This window comes from Gymnoscopelus braueri (genome assembly GCF_963280865.1).
Source record: "Gymnoscopelus braueri genome assembly, chromosome: 6".
In the NCBI taxonomy this organism is placed as follows: Eukaryota; Metazoa; Chordata; class Actinopteri; order Myctophiformes; family Myctophidae; genus Gymnoscopelus; species Gymnoscopelus braueri.
In genome coordinates, this window is record NC_137607.1 from 6,094,153 (window position 1) to 6,112,603 (window position 18,451).

An 18,451-nucleotide genomic window follows, 5' to 3' on the forward strand; every position below is an offset into this window, starting at 1 on the left:
TTTTTCCACTACTGATGTTAAGTAAAAACACAAACATAATGATGCGTAAAACAAAAAAAAAACAATCAGGCGTTCAAATTAAAAATTAATAAAAAAAAAGACCGAACCGCATTGGGGATTTGGCGTCACAGAAAAAGGTGGATAACAGTCGAACAAACCTGGCAACCCTCAGTCTGCCATCTTTGATAGTGAGACAGACAGGCCTGGGCGCTGAGCAGCGGGGGCCTCACACAGAAAGACACCGTCTCACACGAGAGAGAAGAATAACGGGGTGAAAGGAGGCAAGACAAGAGGAACGACGGGACTAAACCCGTACCCCATTCCCCCCGTCAACGTCTCAACGAAGAAACAAGACGGAACTAACGGTCTGAAGGGACGTTATAACGAGAAGAACCTAAACGGGACGAGGACTCTGACGAGCAGCTTTTGGGCTGGTTGTGTGGCACACACACACACACAGCAGCGCGAGCTCAACGAGCTAACCATCGTTAGCCTGAGCCAGGCTAGCAGGCTAGCCAACAGCTTTTGTAATCCGCCGGCCAGACACACTCACACACACACACACACACACACACACACACACACACACACACACACACACACACACACACACACACACTGTTTAAACGACTAAAACCAGGCCAAAATTCAGACGGAATTCTTGTCCCATGCCAATAGAAGACACAAGAGGACAAATAAAAGAAGGGACCCGGCGGCTGCAGGTGGGTTATTGGCACGCCAGGAGATGTTGTAATGTAATGAGTTCTGTGCATGATTTTTCTTTGGTGTAAAATGCCCATGACACACACACACACACACTCACACACACACACACACACACACTCATTTAGCTCTCATTGCGACTGGGCTAACACAGCTAACGCCGATCGCGAACGGCGTTAGCTGGGTTAGCCAGTCTGCTGCTGTGGTCGCGATGAGAGCTAAATGAGCGTGTGTGTGTATGTGATGGCGAATCGGCGCAAACCGAAAGTGTGTTAAAGGCGATGCAGCCTGGCCTGGCCGCTCAGCAGCACCACGTTGCACATCTGGATTCTAAACCTGGCTGGGAGTGGGTTGCCGGCGCAGGATTGAGGCGTTTTGCTGATATAACTTCGCTGCGGTGGAAGAAGGCATTATTATTATTATTTGGGTCGGGTGAGTTCCTCCCGGCGGAGAGGAGAGGAGAGGCCCCTGTGATCCACCCTGCCTGCCTGCCCACCACCCAGTAATCTAGGTCCACGAAGCAAAGATGGCCTGACTCATCATCAATGCCACTGATTTATGGAAACCTGAACGAAATTGCAGTCATAAAAAGCGGCCAGGCTTACATGATCTGTCTCTGACCAATTGTGTTGGGTGTTGGATTTCCACATTTTGGATGTTGGCATATTTATCTGGATTGATGAGCACTATGATTTGTCAATCCGTCTCAGGATGGTACAGGAAGGCAGCATTGAAGATTTCCCTACACGGGGGGTACATTTTTTTACTAGTGCATCAATGTTACAGCTCATGAGTCTGGCCTCAGGGAGTGAATGTCTTGAAAGGATTCAATGGCAGTGTCATTGAATCATTATGACATCTCCGTCAGCAGGCTTTGAGAATGACTGATGAGTGAATTCATGCTGTTTCCTGCTTTTTTTTGATGGAGGGGTTGCCTTTGAGTCTTAAGTTAACTAGAGAGGTTACATTTGTTTTAATGCACAAGTGATTTGATGGAAGTGAGTTTATTGATTTAAGTCAGCCACTGTATTTAATCAGATCATAGATGTACTGCCGGAGATGGAAATAGGCCTAATTAAATATAGGAACATGGGGCCAAAAATCAAGATGGCTAGACATTTCCTTGTGACTAAAAGGGGATTTAAACTCGAGTTAAGTATGTAAATCCAGAAGCTGACAGCCTTTCCATTTTGATCAATGAATCATTCTGTGAGCGTCGTTTTCTTTAGATTTAGTATTTTCTGGCATTCATATTCCAGCATGTTTTTCATTAGTGAATGAGGTTAAATCATCAGTGCCTTTTTATTTCTTGTGTGTGTATCTGGGCAGGCAGTGGGATAATATTACAGTCCCTTCCCGTGGTATTGATGGTCAGGTAGGGCAGAGCCACAATAGTTTGAGGTTGACCGGCGGTTCTTATCCTTCACCACCCCAGCCATCATCTCCATGGGACCAAAAGCCGTTAAGAGGAGTGTAGGAATGGCAGTACATGGTACATTCTACCAACCTCAAAGTTTTCCAGAGCGATTGACTAAACGGAGGCTTATACATAGAAGGTGAAGTGGTGGTGAGGTGGTGGTCACTCACTGCATTGGCCCTTGTCACCTTTCTGACCATCATACTGTATGGGAGAGAGAGTGACCGGTACTGGTGACTCTGTTGATAGTATCCACCTACTTACAGTTAGAATATAAACCGGAGATATTGGACTTCTCGACTGTCTCCGTTTCACTGCATCGTTTGCAGTCATTTAAAAGCTTAGAAATTGTGGAAACAAATGTCCTTGGCTGACTCTCCCATATAGGTCGAAATGCATTATCAAACAGCTTTTTAATAATGAATTTGTAAAAACAAACTGCTAGTTGTAGCAGAGATTAAAGGGAGCCTGTTTAGACAACAATGGTACTCGCTCGCTGACCAGTCTCCCTCAGAAGTGAGAAGTGATGGTGTGTGTGTGACACATGATACGTGGTTCCTTCCTGTAGAGAGGGGTGGCATCCTGACCAGGGGCAGGAAACCAATGTTTTAATTAATTTGCCACAGTGGCCATGGCTAATGGGTTGAAAATGTACCCACCATTTCAAATTCCAATGTGAACTCCCAAACTGTGGTTGAAATGGACCAAATTTGTTTGCCAATAATTGCCAGTCTGCCTGTGTGTGGCTGGTCTGTCCCCACTCCTTGTACAAAATAAAGGAGGTGAAGCCAACATACACACAAAAATAGTATACTCCAATTCACTCAGCAGATCTTCCTTAGCAGAAACACATTTTCGATGTATGCTGGACATGGATGAAAGGAGGACACCAAGAAAGGTTTTCACTGTAATGGAGTAACTGCAGGGAGGAAGGCAATCTAAGTATCAGGCAATGGGAACAGCCAGAGGTTGCGCTGAACCAGTTGAGGGTAGGGAAGTGGTATTGGGTTTGATGAAGATTCTAGTTTTATTTTTTCTTCCCTTGCAGTCTCTCTTTATTCACATCCCACTGTAAACGCAAAGAAAACCCCCAAGAAGGCCCCTCATTGTACCTTTTTTTTGTTTGAGTGTTGAACTGATAAAACCATCTGAGAAGTAGAAGAAAGGTTTGATGTTGAGTTAAACCGTGGCAATCATGGCATGTCCTCGGCTGACCCCTTAGTATCCAGGATTCAGTAGCGCGGTTCCCTTGGCACTGGTGCCTGTAGAACGGAGGAAGTAGGTGGACCATTGTCACTCTTGTCTGCCTTGCATCTTATCATTCCATAACGCCTCCCAAACACACGCACGACGTCTGGCACAAACCGGCTGACCTTTTGTAAGTCGCAGATGAACAAAATGTTAAAAATGTATATAAATTATATACCGGTATAATAAATAAACCCGCGTTTTTTTTACATTCTTAATCATGTCCCAGAGTGTGATGTCAGTACGGCTTCTCTCTAACACGCTTGAGAGTGTCAGTGTTGGCTTGCGTGGTCCAGAGGGGGAGCACTGCTGATGGCAGTGGCAGCGCAGCATGTCTGTCTGCATGGTTGCTTCTACTCTCATCTGAGGAGAACTAGAAGTCCCCTTGCAGGAGGGCTGTAAAGGGCTGTAAGTTGTTCAGGGACAGAGACCGTCAGGTGCTCCACTATCTCTCCCAGCCACCAGGACCACTCTCTCATCAATTATAAATGACCCCTTGTGTGATCTCTGTCCTTTTACTTTTCTCATGTGTACTCTCTTCTTGCTCACTTTCTGTCTTGCTTCAGGCCTTCTCCTTCTGCTCTACCCCTTGCCCACTCCCCCCACACACACACACACACACACACACACACACACACACACACACACACACACACACACACACAAACTACTCTTCCTTCACAATCATCCCCTGCTGGTTTTCACTCTCCATTTCTCCTCCCAGCCTCTCTCCCTCTATTGGCTACTCTGCCTGTTGTCGTAGGTAGTGCAGGCATGGCAACAGGAGGACATGCCCCTCTTTGAGCAGAGAGAAGGTATCATTCCGGTTGTGGGAAGAGAATCACTTCTATCTTTCTCTCTCCCTCTCTCCATCGTACTCGTTTCATTCCTTCACTCTCGCCACAATATCACAGGCAGAGCCGCTTCTCTGCAGCTGTATGACTCAGTGTTATCTCCATGCAGTGTGGCTTTTCTCAGCCCTGTGTGTTCTTTGCAGAGCGAGTGGCTTTAAGTTGGCCTGGTCTCTCAGCAGCACTTTCAATGGAAAGCGTCTGGCAACTGATTTCGTTTCTTGGGTGCATATTTAACCCATTAAGACCTGAAGCCGATTCTACAACTGTCTTATAAATCCCAACGGTTTAAAAAAATAAACGTGTGTTGCTATATGTTGTTCTCAAACTGTTCCATAATTGTCAAGGACCCCCAAAATTATATGTATTTGGCCGCGGACCCCCCCCATCTAAAATATTTGGTTCCAGGGACCACCCAGAAGCAAAGATTTGAATTGAAAACGTTTGCTTTAAAATAATAATATATATTCACAGATTTGCACATTTTCTCAACAACAAAAAAAATACAGATCTACAAGCTCTTAACGCGGCACTCGGTGCCGCGCTATGAGCTTGTAGATCTGCTATTTTTGAATAGCCAAAGTGTAAAATGTTTTTTTTTTTGCTGAAAACTATAAATGACATGGATGCGTTCCAGGTCTTAATGGGTTAAGAGGGTTCTGCAGGTTTTGTTAATGCATTGCCTTGCTTTCCAGTCAGTCTACATTTTTCTTAACAGTGAAGTCTTGTAATCAACACCCACAAGGGTTTTCAGTAACGGACGGAAAACACAAACGGCAGAAGAAGCTTGCTGGGAAAACTCTGTGTTGTTAGAACTAATTTCAGTCTTCCTCCTTTATCCCAGTGGTTCTCAAACTTTTTCATGTCAAGGACCCCCAAAATGATGTGTATTTGGCCGCGGACCCCCATCTAAAAATATGTTGTTCCAGGGACCCCCAGAAGCAAAGATTTGAGTTACAAATGTTGGCTTTAAAAAAATATATATTCAAAGATTTGCACACATTTTCAAGATTTTTCAAAAATAGCAGATCTACAAGCTCATAGCGCGGCATGAGCTTGTATATCTGCTATTTTTGAATAGCCAAAGTATAAAAGGTCATAATTATTCTGATGCTATATTTACACATTTTGCTGGGGACCCCCTGGAACCCCCTCAAGTACCCCTGGGGGTCCCCGGACCCCACTTTGAGAACCAAGGCTTTATCCGACCCCACCCGCTTTACCTCCTGTCTGTGTGTGTCTTCCCTTAGGAGGCTGGTTCTGGGGGTGAGACCAGAGGACCAGACTCGATGAGTTTCAAGCGAAATGTCAGAGAAGTCAGGGCAGAGCAGCACCAAGGCAAAGGATGGCAAGACCAAGTATGCAACCCTTAGCCTCTTCAATACCTACAAGGGCAAATCTCTGGAAACCCAGAAAACTGCAGGTGAGTTCACACTGACACACACACACACACACACACACACACACACACACACACACACACACACACACACACAGTAGAACTAGAAATATGAGCAGAATTAAATACCCTACCATAGCCAGCGAGTGAACTGTGAGGCAGTGTTTGCATTCATTGATGGTGTGTAGACACTGGTTTTGTTTCATTACACACACTCAATGTCAGAATCATAGATAGACTCAGACATTGTCTGTCTTGCTCAACTCACTTAAGGCATAGTCATGAATCATGATATAGAAAATCTTATTTGTACGCATTGCAAACAGCATACAGTCCTCACTGTATGCTGCCTTGCTGGATAATTTTTATAAAATGGCATGAAATCAAGAAAAAGGCTAGTTATCTTTATGGTCTCTGGCTCTGTTGGAGGCGAGCTGTCTGCAAATGGGTCTGGTTGTGTGTTTGTCCGCGACTGATCTCGCAAACCGCTGGACAGATAAGCACCAAATTTCGTGTGCAATTTTTTTTCACGTAGGTTTTGTATTTTCTGAAATGTCTTGACTCATTTTATAAGTCAAAGGCAGTTTGATCGGGTTGAATCCTTGCACAAGTATGAAGTCATCTCACGCAGTGTTGATTTAGTCGACTAAAACTATGACAAAAAAATGTTCGTCGACTACCTTTTTTCACTGACAAACTAAATAAAAACTAAGATACGATGACTAAGACTAAATATATTGACAATTTCGTCAACAAATAAAAACTAGACTAAAATGTTAAGAGAGGGACGAGTGGAGAAGAAGTTATTTTATGTTTGGTTGCGCTCGGGTGTTGCACTCTGAAAATAGCAGATCTACAAGCTCACAACGCGTCGCAGCGCGACGCGTTGTGAGCTTGTAGATCGGCTATTTTCAGCATGCAACCAAGTGTAAAATCAGCCATTACGACACCATCAAGGCACCGCCAAAATACACTTAAGTTGACTAAACCAACTGTAGATTTAGTCGACTAAAATCTTATGATATTTAGTCGACCAAAACTAGACTAACAGTAAAACATTTCAGATGACTAAAATATGACAAAAACGAAATGGAATTTTATTCAAAAGACGGTGACTAAAACTAAATCAAAATTTGCTGTCAAAATCAACACTGATCTCACGTAACATCTTTCTTTACATTCTCTAACTGTTTTTTTTTTGTGTCCCTGACTGCAGTGGCTGCCAGACATGGGCTCCAGAGTTTGGGCAAAGTTGCTGGCAGCCGGCGCATGCCCCCGCCGGCCAGCCTGCCCAGCTTGAAGGCGGAGAACAAGGGCAACGACCCAAACGTTAACATCGTCCCCAAGGACGGCAGCGGCTGGGCATCTCGACCTGAGGGAGGGGACGAGAGGTGACATGAATGCCACGTGTACACACACACACACACACACACACACACACACACACACACACACACACACACACACACACACACACACACACACACACACACACACACACACACACACACACTCTAAACCAAACCAAACACCGTCACATATACTGTACCTCCTAAACTGAGGCAGCGTACAACTTGTATAATGTGTGTATGCAGTTAGGGCTGTCACGATTACACATTTAAGTAAGTTGACGATTAATTATCACTGAAATAATTGCGATTAACGATTTAATTGTGTAATTGTGTTTCTGTCGTTGAAAATTAATGGAACATTATGAATAAAAATGACATTTCTTTTGGGCTTTTAGCTATCGTAAACAAAAGTTGCACAGGTCAGATATGACAAATAACACATATTTAAGTACTTTATACTTAAAAATAAACATTAATAGTGGAAATAGCCGATCTAATAAGCTCAAAACGCGCCGCATCGCGACGCGTTTTGAGCTTATAGATCGGCTATTTCCACTATTTTTGTCATTTTTGGAAAATTGGAAATTTTTTAACATGGAATTGATTATGACGATTATGCAAAAATAATTGCGATTATATAAAATAATTCCGATTAGACGATTATGTAATTGCCTGCCTACATGCAGTGTGTCATATTTATGCACACACACACACACATATGATACAGCTCCTGCCCCACTGGAAATGCGACCCCTTCTTTATCTCTCTTTGACGTCCAAACCCCCATTGTTGTTTTTGGCACCACAGGCAGACTGAGACTCCCCCGCCCCCGATCAAAGCACCAGCCCCCCCACCTCCGGAGCTTTCCATTGGGGGGGGTAGCCGCTCCTGGGCCAATAGCAAGCCGCAGACACAGCCAGAAGGTGGGTCTTGACTTCTTCCCCCCAGGGTGTCAAACCGGCTCGCATGACATGGATGTTTCATCATGAAAAACGGTGCTCAATCTCACGATACCGACTCGTCGTAAATGGCATGGATTTGAGTCCAGCCTAAAAACCTAGCTCTATCGGCCACCACTACACTGTGTTGCATCAGGAAACAGAAATGCCTAATGGTGCGTTCACACGGGCAGATTAAAAGATACAAAGGTACAAAAATAAACGGCATCTGTGTCGCTTGGTATCTGTGTTGCTCAACGTGATTGTTGACGTCATCAGACGTGCGGACATCGGAGCGACAGTTGTAGTTTTGTATCTGGAAGTTGAACCCTGCTCAACTTGAATTTGTATCTTTGTATCTTTGTCGCTATAGAGCTACAGCTACAAACGTCGGATGTATCTTTTGTCTCTTCTTGTCGCTGGTTTGCATTGAAAATGAATGGTAGCATCATGTATCGTTTTATCTGCACGTGTGAACGCACCATTAACTCATTCAGTGCCACTGGCCAAAATTCATTGTAAAAAAAAAACCATTCAGTGCCACAGTCAAAATTCATTGTAAAAAAAAAGTGCTTAGTAGCCGAGATACAGCCTTTTTCAGTAAGAAGTTAAACAAGAAGTGAATGGAGCAGAACATTTTCAAATCATCATATCTTGGGTTCTGAAAAGAAAAGAAAAAAAGAATTTGATATTTATTTATTTTTTTACGTTTTAGACGTCCAGTGGCACAGGGCTTATTACAACGGATGTTTTAGACGTCCAGTGGCACTGAATGAGTTAAGATACCTTTTAGACAATGACTACCCGTGTTGGAGTTCTGCAATGTGTTTTTTTGACTTTATTAATAGACATGAGAACGGCTGAGCATTGAGGGTTCATTCTCCCACTGGAGACCAATCAGTTTTGTGTGTAATGATGGCATCAGCTTAAATGCCAAATAATTTAAATGGCAAGTGCTGTGTTTATAACGCTACGATGAGGAAGGCTGTGTGCTGAAATGGTGTTTTAGGCCGCCTGTACCCCAACTAAAACAAAATCTAGCCAAAGGATATTTCTGTGCGTGCCGGTGATTGTTCTACTTGTGACGCTGTGCTGTGTCTCTTGTACAGGGGCTCCTCGTGTGAGCAGCCAGTTCCAACAGGAGTTCCCCAGCCTGCAGGCGGCCGGCGAGGCGGAGAAAGGGGACGGCCAAGACGAGGAGCCCTATGGACCTGGCCCCAGCCTTAGACCTCAAAGTATGGCTGCCCTACATTTGCACACAGACCTGCATGCGCACTAGTGTTGATTTTGACAACACATTTTGGTTTAGTTTTAGTCATAGTCTTTTGAATAAAATTCCATTTAGTTTTAGTCATATTTTAGTCATCTGAAATGTTTTAAGTTTCAGTCTAGTTTTAGTCGACTAAATATCATGAGATTATAGTCGACTAAATCTACAGTTGATTTAGTTGACTAAAATGTATGTTGGCGGTGCCTTGATAATGGTAATGGCTGATTTTGCACTTGGTTGCATGCTGAAAATAGCAGATCTACAAGCAGATCTACAAGCTCACAATGCGTCGCAGCGCGACGCGTTGTGATCTTGTAGATCTGCTATTTTCAGAGCGCAAAACCCGAGCGCAACCAAACATAAAATGACTTGTCTTTTAGTTCTACTGGATCTCTTCTCCACTCGTCCCTCACTAACATTTTAGTCTAGTTTTTATTTGTTGACGAAATTGTCAATATATTTAGTCTTAGTTTCAGTCATCATAGCTTAGTTTTTATGTAGTTTTCGGCAGTGAAAAAAGGTAGTCGACGAACATTTTTCGTCATAGCTTTAGTCGACGAAATCCAACACTGGCACACAGGATGTACATTGTCTCACATAAACATTGTCTCAGTGCATGTTTATTGATCGCTTCCTATTTGCCTGCTGCTCGGGGGATCGTGCTCTCCTTGACAATGAGATCAGGTCAAAACAAAAATCAATATCTGTGCATTCTCAATTTTCTCCCTAGATGTGGGCAGCTGGCGTGAGGGCGGCGGGAGGAATCTGAACACCGCACCCAGCCCCGCTGAAATGGAGAGCAGGGCACCAGAGGAGGTCGTCAGCAGCAGCAGCACGGGCCTCCTCCCCACCCCCTCGCCCCCCGGGGAGACCGATGGAGAGCCGGGCCGGACCCTGGCCAGCGCCGATGGCCAGAGGGAGAAGTCGAGGGAGGCCAGGGAGAGGATGCCCCCGTCGGGTCCCCCTCAGCCCAAACTCAATGGCGGGCAGCAGCCTCACGCGGTTGTACCGCCACACCTCCACCCTCCGTTCCGGAGCATGATGCCACCTTATGTAAGTTTCAACGTGATGATGAACTAACATGTCCTCTGTATGAGTTGGTCTACAATTCATTTACTGTGTCACATTAGGCCAGTCATTTCTGGATTTGGATGGGGTATGACCAGTGGCGTCCCCAGGATTTACATTTATGGCAGGCGAGATTTTTCGGAAGGTCCAATCTGCTCAGTTCAAAGCTTGTTGGATGCGTGACTTTGAGGACATTAATACGCACGCAATTACACCTTTTTCGGGTTATTTGGGTTTTTTAGGGGAGGCGAGATCTTAGTTGGGCAGGCCCTGCCTCTACAGTGGGTATGCCACTGGGTATGACAAAAGCCAGAAAATATAATTCTGTCCGGACATCCTGGCTGGTAAAATTAGCCAACATATAAATGGATAAAGTGTTAAAAAATGATTGTAATGCTGTATTAACAAATTTAGCTGGGGACCCCCTGGAACCCCCCCAAGGACCCTGGGGGTCCCTGGACCCCACTTTAAGAACCACTGTGCCACACTACAGGCACGCACTAAAGTGCTACTCTGCTTCTCGTTTGTCAGTTTTAATCATCAACATTAAATAAGACCTATAAATAGGCCATCATCCACAATTGTTAAAATAGTGTTTAGTTAACCTGCATCTTGTAAACCCCCCTGCTGTGCAGTGGTAATAATGCGTGTTTTGCAATAACTTCTCAAATGTTTGATTTCATGTGAATGTACAGTATCATTCTTGTAAGCCCCACAGTTAAGCGTGTTGTTCATGTTGTTAAGCTATGTAATGTCAAGCTCTAATGGGTTATTTACCACCGTTAACACTGCAGTGTGTTTCGTGGCATGCATTGAAAATTGATATGGCCAGTAAAATTGACAAATGTCTAGGCATTCTGTCTGTCAGTTTAAAATCCTAGTGTGACCTCTGTACCGGACATATCCTCAGTGTGACCGCTCTTTGTGATGGTCTGAAGATAGATGTGGTGTTCCTGTGTTTTTGTGTAGATGTTCCATGCCTATCCTCGAATGCCGTTTGCCCCGGGGCAAGCAAACTTCAGATTCCCTTCGCAACAAGATGGAGCCAAGTGAGTTCACAGCCCTGCATGCATTCAAATGGCCCTAGCCTGACAACTACTGTTACGTAATGTTTTTTTTCAGCCCCCATAACACACATTTATGAATGTCATCTAGTAAGTAATTAGCCTTGGGAACCAACTGTTCCCAAAGCCATGTGGCCCATAGGTCAGGAGCCTGTCTCTGTTTTTCCTTAGTGCCGGGGTCTTCAAGCCAAGGACCCCTTAGCAGAGAGAGAGAGAGCGATGAAGCAGGGACCCCCCCCACTACACATAGACTTGTTTGACAGCACTATCATTCATGTTAATGTGTATTTTCAGACAGTTAACCACTTAGACGCTCGATTTAGAAAACTTGTCCTTGGTCTGCTGTTTTTTCCCCCCTCTACACCAAACCTCTTTGCCGAAAATAGCCGATCTGCAAGCTCACAACGCCTCGCAGCGTGAGGCGTTGTGAGCTTGTAGAGCTGCCATTTTCAGCTAAAGTTCCCCCTCAGTAAAGGGATGCTACGGTTCAAGTGGTTAAAAAAAAGAATGTTCCTGACATGACGATTTGGTGGCCCCCCCTCTTGTAACTCTGAGGAGCCCATAGGGGTCCCGGACCCCCTGTTGAAGACCCCTGCCTCAGTGTGAGGCAGCTTGCTGTACAGTTTAGTGGCAAATGTATAAGACAAGTCAAATTATAGACATCTCTGACCTGCATTGGGCCACAAAAAAATAATGTTCATTGCAAACACAAGCTGCATTCAAATAAGACTGTCTGTGTCGGTTTATTCAGGGCCCCTCGGCCTAGTCGACCTCCCCAGGGACCCCCTCAGTCTTGGCACCAGGACCCAGACAGACCCTCCATCATCAGCGCCACCGAGCTCAAAGAGTTGGACAACCTGGACACGGAGGCCGACGAGGGCTGGGCTGGTCAGTAGCTATGGATTCATTTAATTGCATGTTTTATTATCTCTATCCACTATTGGGTTAGTGACTAGAGACAAAGCTAGGCCAGAGGGGAGGGATAATATGTAACGCATACTATGGATTTAATTCTGGGCAGCGATGTTCTAATCAAGCGGTACATTTCCCATTGATATTACATACGTTTTTATTTATTTTTAATTTGTAACCATAAATGATTTTTTTTTTTTAATTGTTAGGTTGACAGTAGTCTCGTGGCCAGACTTGCCCCCCCACAATTTTCAAATGTTTCCGGTCATACAGTCTGGGACTCGGAAGCTCTGATCATGATCGAAATTTATAAAAATCATCTAAGTATATATAGCTTGCTGCTCAGCAGAAATGGAAATGAAAAAATAAAATATAAAGATATTTCTAAATATATTTTCGTGAACGGAAGTGCCAGTTTTCCTCTCTTGGATTTGGGGAGGTGTAGTTCCAGGCTCTATATAGCATTCTGAGGTTGTGGGATAGTTTTCTGGCTATGCGAGACTACGTTGACAGGGAACTGGCTTATACAGTACTATCTCTTATTTCTCTTTCTGTCCAGGTGCCCAGATGGAGGTGGACTACACAGAAAAACTTAACTTCAGCGATGACGAGGAGAACCAAGCTGCTAAGGAGAAAGGAGAGAATTGGTAAACCGTTTGGCTTTGTGTTTCACTGTTTCTCATCATATAAGTAGATCATTTCCAGGTGATGGGAGTTTTAACCGAGATTTGGTTTCTCCTTCCAGGGAGTGGATGGGTAAGATGGAGCGTATGAGGGCTCGGACGGAAGGGTCAGAGGACCGCAGAGCGCCATCTCCTGGCAGCATGGGGCAGTACAATAAATGTGCACCTCCACAGGACTATCAGGTGGGACTGATGTGCAGTACTTAACCCTTTGAGACAGGGAACTTATCTGTGTCATTCTGAGATTTCTTTGGCTATTCAAAAATAGCAGATATACAAGCTCATAGCACGGCTATGAGCTTGTAGATCTGCTATTTTTGGAAAAAATCGTGAAAATGTGTGCAAATCTTTGAATATATATATATATATATATATATATATATATATATATATATATATATATATATATAAATTTTTTTCTTTTTTTTTTAAAGCAACATTTTTAACTCAAATCTTTGCTTCTGGGGATTCTACATATGTCTTCTGAATCCAAACAGTTTTTTTTTTTAAACTTATGTTGCTATAATATCAGTGGTTCTCAAACATTTTTCATGTCAAGGACCCCCAAAATGATTTGTATTTGTCTGGGGACCCCCCGCGTACAAATACAAAATTGAGTTGAAAGAAATGATTTGCACACATTTTCCCGATTTAGTTTTTCAAAAATAGCAGATCTACAAGCAAATTTCTTTGACTATTTTTGAATAGTCAAAGAAATCTAAAAAATGACACAAATGCGTTCCCGGTCTTAATGGGTTAATGTGATCACAATGTGCCTATAATCTGTTTTTTAAAAAAAACAGGAAAGGTGAATGATAATGTTAGCTTGGTTTGTGTAACATGCAGAATGTCCTGTGACATACATCCTGACTTGTATATTCTGGACATTGTCTGAATACCTGTGCAATACCTGAATGTTAGACGTCAAATGGTGTCTTGAATCAGTAGTTTTGACCAGGGTTAATCGCCATTCTGGCTTGTGGTGGACATTTTTGTCAAATTTCCATTTTTGCCATTGACATACAAAATTTGTGCACAATAATATTACCAGAAACGCATGAAGAGCTAGCCCTGAATGACCATAGCAGGTTTGTAACTCTGAGAATGTACAAATAGAACCAAATGGACCCTTACGGGTCCATTTGGTTCCATTTGCACACCCTCAGAGTTAAGGGAGTCCTTGCAAACAAAACATTTGAGAACCACTAGTACTAGTGGACTCCTAATATGCCGTAGTGTCATAGTAAATCAGAGTCATACATATTCAGAAGAAAACCATTCAGTAATTGGGTCTTATGATCGAAATAAGAACATCATGATGGTGTGTAAAAAAAAGAAAATCCAAAATTTGCCACGGACAAGAACAAGTCTTTGCCGCAGACACATTTGTCCGTGTACGGACATATTGATGACCCCCTGGTTCTGACAAATTTGTCTCCTCTTCAGGGTGGCCGTTCGGCGAGTGGAGCCGCCCCGCGCGGCGGGGCCAAACCGCCGACCGCCGCGGGGCCACCCGCCGGCGGCGGCGGCGAGGAGGACTCCGAGGCCTGGCGGCTGAAGCGCAAGAAGCAATCGGACCTCTCCGAGGCCGTGGAGCGAGCCCGACGGAGACGAGAGGGCGAGGAGAGACAGATGGAGGGGCAGCGGCTCGCCGCGTGCGCCGAAAAACTCAAACGCCTCAACGAGAAACACAGACCGCCGGTGTCCGAGACCAAACCCCCCACACCCGCCGCCGCCGCCGCCGCCGCCGATGCCACCGGTGGCGAGGAGAGCGCCGCCGCCGTTCGAGAGGAAACGCCCCCTCCGCTGTCGGCGCCGGCCCCCGCGTCCAGCCCTGCCCCCTCCCTGTCTGTGCCGATCATCGCACAACCCCAGCCTCCTCCAATCATCACGCAAGCTCCTCTGCCGGACAGGGAGAGAGAGAGGGTGGAGAGGGAGATGGCAGAGCGGGAGGTGGCAGAGAGGGAGGTGGCAGAGAGGGAGGTGGCAGAGAGGGAGGTGGCAGAGAGGGAGGTGGCAGAGAGGGAGGTGGCAGAGCGAGAGAGGGAGACTATGGAGAGGGAGAGAGTGGAGCCCAGCGTGGAGGAGGAGGAGCAGGGGGAGGAGCAGCAGGAGGAGGAGGTTCACTTCGTCCCCTGCCAGCCCCCCAGCCCCCCTGCTGTCCCCGTGCTGCAGAGGCCCGTCTCTGTGACCCCGGAGCCTCCTCCGTGTGGACCGGAGGGCTCCTCCTTGGCCGAAGAAGAAGAAGAAGAAGAGCCTCTGGTGGAGGAGAGCCAAGCCGACAGGACGGTGACGCCCACCGTGCCCATCCGAGACTATTTCAACATAGACGACAGCAGAGGTTAGTTTAGCCCACTCACTCATGGATGTCTGATAGATCTATGTGTGAAGGATTTATGTATCGTTGCTGTCGGGCAGAAACCTCTTTATCCCCATATTCTAACTTATTAGAACAGGGGTCTTCAACGTTTGCAGCCCACGGACCCCCTAGTTGAGAGAGAGATGAAGCAGGGACCCCCTCTATATTGTATAAAATTGAGTTTCAGATGTTTTTTTTTTTTTCACTTGGTCTGCTCTTTTTTTCTACAAGCTCACAACACCTCGCAGAGCGAGGCGTTATGAGCTTGTAGATCTGCTATTTTTGGCTGAAGTTCTCCTCAGAATAGGGATGCTAGGGTTAAAGTGGTTATGGAAAAAAATCAGATGTCACACAAAGATTTTGCGGACCATCCTTTTGTTGAAGACCCCTGTATTAGAATATATATTATTGCCCTACTTGATCATACTACAGCGTCTCTCAAAAGTAGCAGATCTACAAGCTCGAAATTGAGCTTGTAGATCTGCTACTTTTTGTTATTTTTTGCTAATCCTGAAAAGTAACCGTTAAAGGACAACTTAGTTTTTTTTACAACCAAGGTTTATGTTTTAGCTTGTAAGTAATTAAAGTAAATAAAAGATGAGCGTTACATTTTTTTCATTTACTGCTTTCTATAGTTTTAGCAATTTTTGTGATATTTTTTTACAGTGGGCGGGGGCTAAATATGTGTCTTTTACACAATAAAAAAGGTCTCGTGGTCTTTGATGGCCAGATGTGAGTTATTGGGGGCTAGAAGAGCTACTGTAAATAATGATAAAGAAATCGCCGGGTTATTGTGTAAAAACAGACATATTTAGCCACCTGCCCGAATGCCACACTGTCCACTGTAAAAAAAGATCGCGAAAATTGCTAAAACTATAGAAAGCAGTAAATGAAAAAAAAAAACATACAGTGATGATATATACAGTCAGTAAATATATTAATATTACGTAGTACTACTGACTCCAAATACATTTATTTATGTTTGTCTGTATTTGTGTGTTTCTCTCCTAAACAGTGGATGAGCCCCACCTGTCCCTGCCACGTATCGACCCCCCTACCGGGGAGGACGGCCCCGCGGTGCCCCCGGAGCTGGAGGGAGAGGCGGGTGCCGCCATGCGGCCCGCTCTCACCTCGGGCTACTCCAAACAATTCCAGAAGTCTCTGCCTCCTCGCTTCCTCAGGCAGCAGGTAGGGCCCGCCACGATTATTACACCATCGTCTCGTCGCAATCGTTTGAGATGATCACAATTATTTTTTCCATTATCGTTTCCATTTTGAAAAATGTTCACACATTTTCAAATGTATAAAAGAATGCAGAAATGGCAGATCTACAAGCTTACAACGCGTCACGGAGTGACGCGTTGTAAGCTTGTAGATCAGCTATTTCTGCTGTGAACACGTGTAAAAGTATTAAATAGGTTTGTATATGTTTAAGTTATTTGCCATATCTGCCCTGTGGAACGGAAATAAAAAAAATGTATTCATATGTTCCCATGTTCAATGCCAAACACACAATTAAATTGTTAATCGCAATTATTCGAGTGACAATTAATCGTCGACTTAAATTTGTAATCGTGACAGCCCTAGCAGCAGGTTTGTGTGTCTTTAGAGCTCCCCCCCCCCCCCCCCATCTTACAACCACAGTCTCAAAACTCTTCTTACTCCACCTCACCCCCTAGCACTCCTTTTTTTTCCCTTTGTATCAGTACTTGCCATTTAGATACACTTTGTTGTTAGTCGGCTAGAGTTCATGCCGCTTACTTTGATCTCATCTCTCTGGATAAGAATATCTGTTCAATGCCTAAATTGTAAATTGGCTGCTGAAGTGAAATGGCTTCACACTTGTTTTTGTTTCATCCTTGTAGTATAACCTTTTTTTTTTATCTTTACCTTAGTGGCTACCCATTAAGACCGAGAACTTGTCTGTGTCATTTTTTGATTTCTTTGGCTATTAAAAAATAGCAGATCTACAAGCTCATAGCGTGGCACCGAATGCCGCGCGCTATGAGCTTGTAGATCTGCTATTTTTGAATCTTTGAATATACATATATGTATATTTAAAGCGAAAATGTTTAACTCAAATCTTTGCTTCATGGCTTCCCTGGAACTAAATATTTTGAGATGGGCGTCCATGGCCAAATACATGACATTCTGGGGGTCCTTGACATGAAAACGTTTGAGAACCACTGATATTATAACAACATACGTTTTTTTAGAAGACAGTTGTAGAATCCCCCCAGAAGCAAAGATTTGAGTACAATTCTTTGCTTTAAAAATAAATATATATATTCAAAGATTTGCACACATTTTCACGATTAAAAGTGCCGCGCTACGAGCTTGTAGATCTGCTATTTTTCAATAGCTAAAGAAATCTTAAAATGACACACAGATGCGTTCCCGGTCTTAACTCTTAAACTGCCAGGGTTTTTCAATAATAGTACTCAAAAAAACTGCCAGCAGTTTACATGGTAAAACATAGGAAAAATGTTATTTATTTCTCCGTTTACTTTTTTAACATTGAAGTGAATGGAGCAGCAACTTTTTGGAAAATGTTATCTCCTGGTTCTTTGTGAAGAACGGAAAGACGGAAAAACCCAAACAATTTAGAATAATTTTAGATTTTTTATTTTGTTTTTGATCAAAAAAATAAAAAAAAAACGTTTTATAAACGTTTTTGGCAGGCAGAGAGTTAAAGGGTTAAATGCGTTAAGTTCACTCGGGGATCAATGTAGTCGTGCTCTACCTTTGGATCTTAATGTTTGTGTCCATCTGGTCATTTGTTCTCGGTCGCTACAGGAGCAGATGAAACAACAGCAGTGGCAACAGCAGCAGCAGCAGCAGACCGGACGCTCCGTTTCCCCCTCGGGTGGTGGAGTAGCCCCGCCGCCATCCCAACAACAACAGCAGCAGCACCGCTCCATGTATCAGCCCATGGGCCCCCCCCACCACCAACAACACCTGGCCTCCATGGGCTTTGACCCCCGCTGGATCATGATGCAGTCCTACATGGACCCCCGGATGATGTCGGGACGACCGCCCATGGACATGCCACCCAACATGCACCAAGGTTAGTGACATGTTAGTGCATAGGACTGTGCAGGGGGTGGACTTTTCAGGGAGAATTCAGGGAATCCTGGTAGCTGTGATGAGTTTGCATTAGTGTTGAT

General features: G+C 44.4%; 1 protein-coding gene across 11 annotated transcripts in view; it reads left to right on the forward strand.

Annotated features, from left to right (window-relative positions):
* Positions 1-201: 201 nt before the first annotated feature.
* Positions 202-18,451, forward strand: part of prrc2c (proline-rich coiled-coil 2C) — a 47,374-nt gene continuing 29,124 nt past the window's right edge. For 10 of the 11 annotated variants that reach the window (XM_080431307.1, XM_080431313.1, XM_080431311.1 and 7 more), the window contains exons 1-13: positions 202-722; positions 5,490-5,662; positions 6,855-7,029; positions 7,798-7,913; positions 9,038-9,163; positions 9,929-10,251; positions 11,236-11,315; positions 12,082-12,218; positions 12,802-12,889; positions 12,988-13,108; positions 14,372-15,266; positions 16,300-16,472; positions 18,081-18,351. In XM_080431307.1, the coding sequence (XP_080287433.1) occupies positions 5,545-5,662; positions 6,855-7,029; positions 7,798-7,913; positions 9,038-9,163; positions 9,929-10,251; positions 11,236-11,315; positions 12,082-12,218; positions 12,802-12,889; positions 12,988-13,108; positions 14,372-15,266; positions 16,300-16,472; positions 18,081-18,351 (2,623 nt within the window). In that variant the 5' untranslated portion in view covers positions 202-722; positions 5,490-5,544. Of the gene's footprint in view, positions 727-5,489; positions 5,663-6,854; positions 7,030-7,797; positions 7,914-9,037; positions 9,164-9,928; positions 10,252-11,235; positions 11,316-12,081; positions 12,219-12,801; positions 12,890-12,987; positions 13,109-14,371; positions 15,267-16,299; positions 16,473-18,080; positions 18,352-18,451 lie in introns of all 11 variants that reach the window. The other variant, XM_080431310.1, reaches the window with a different exon arrangement.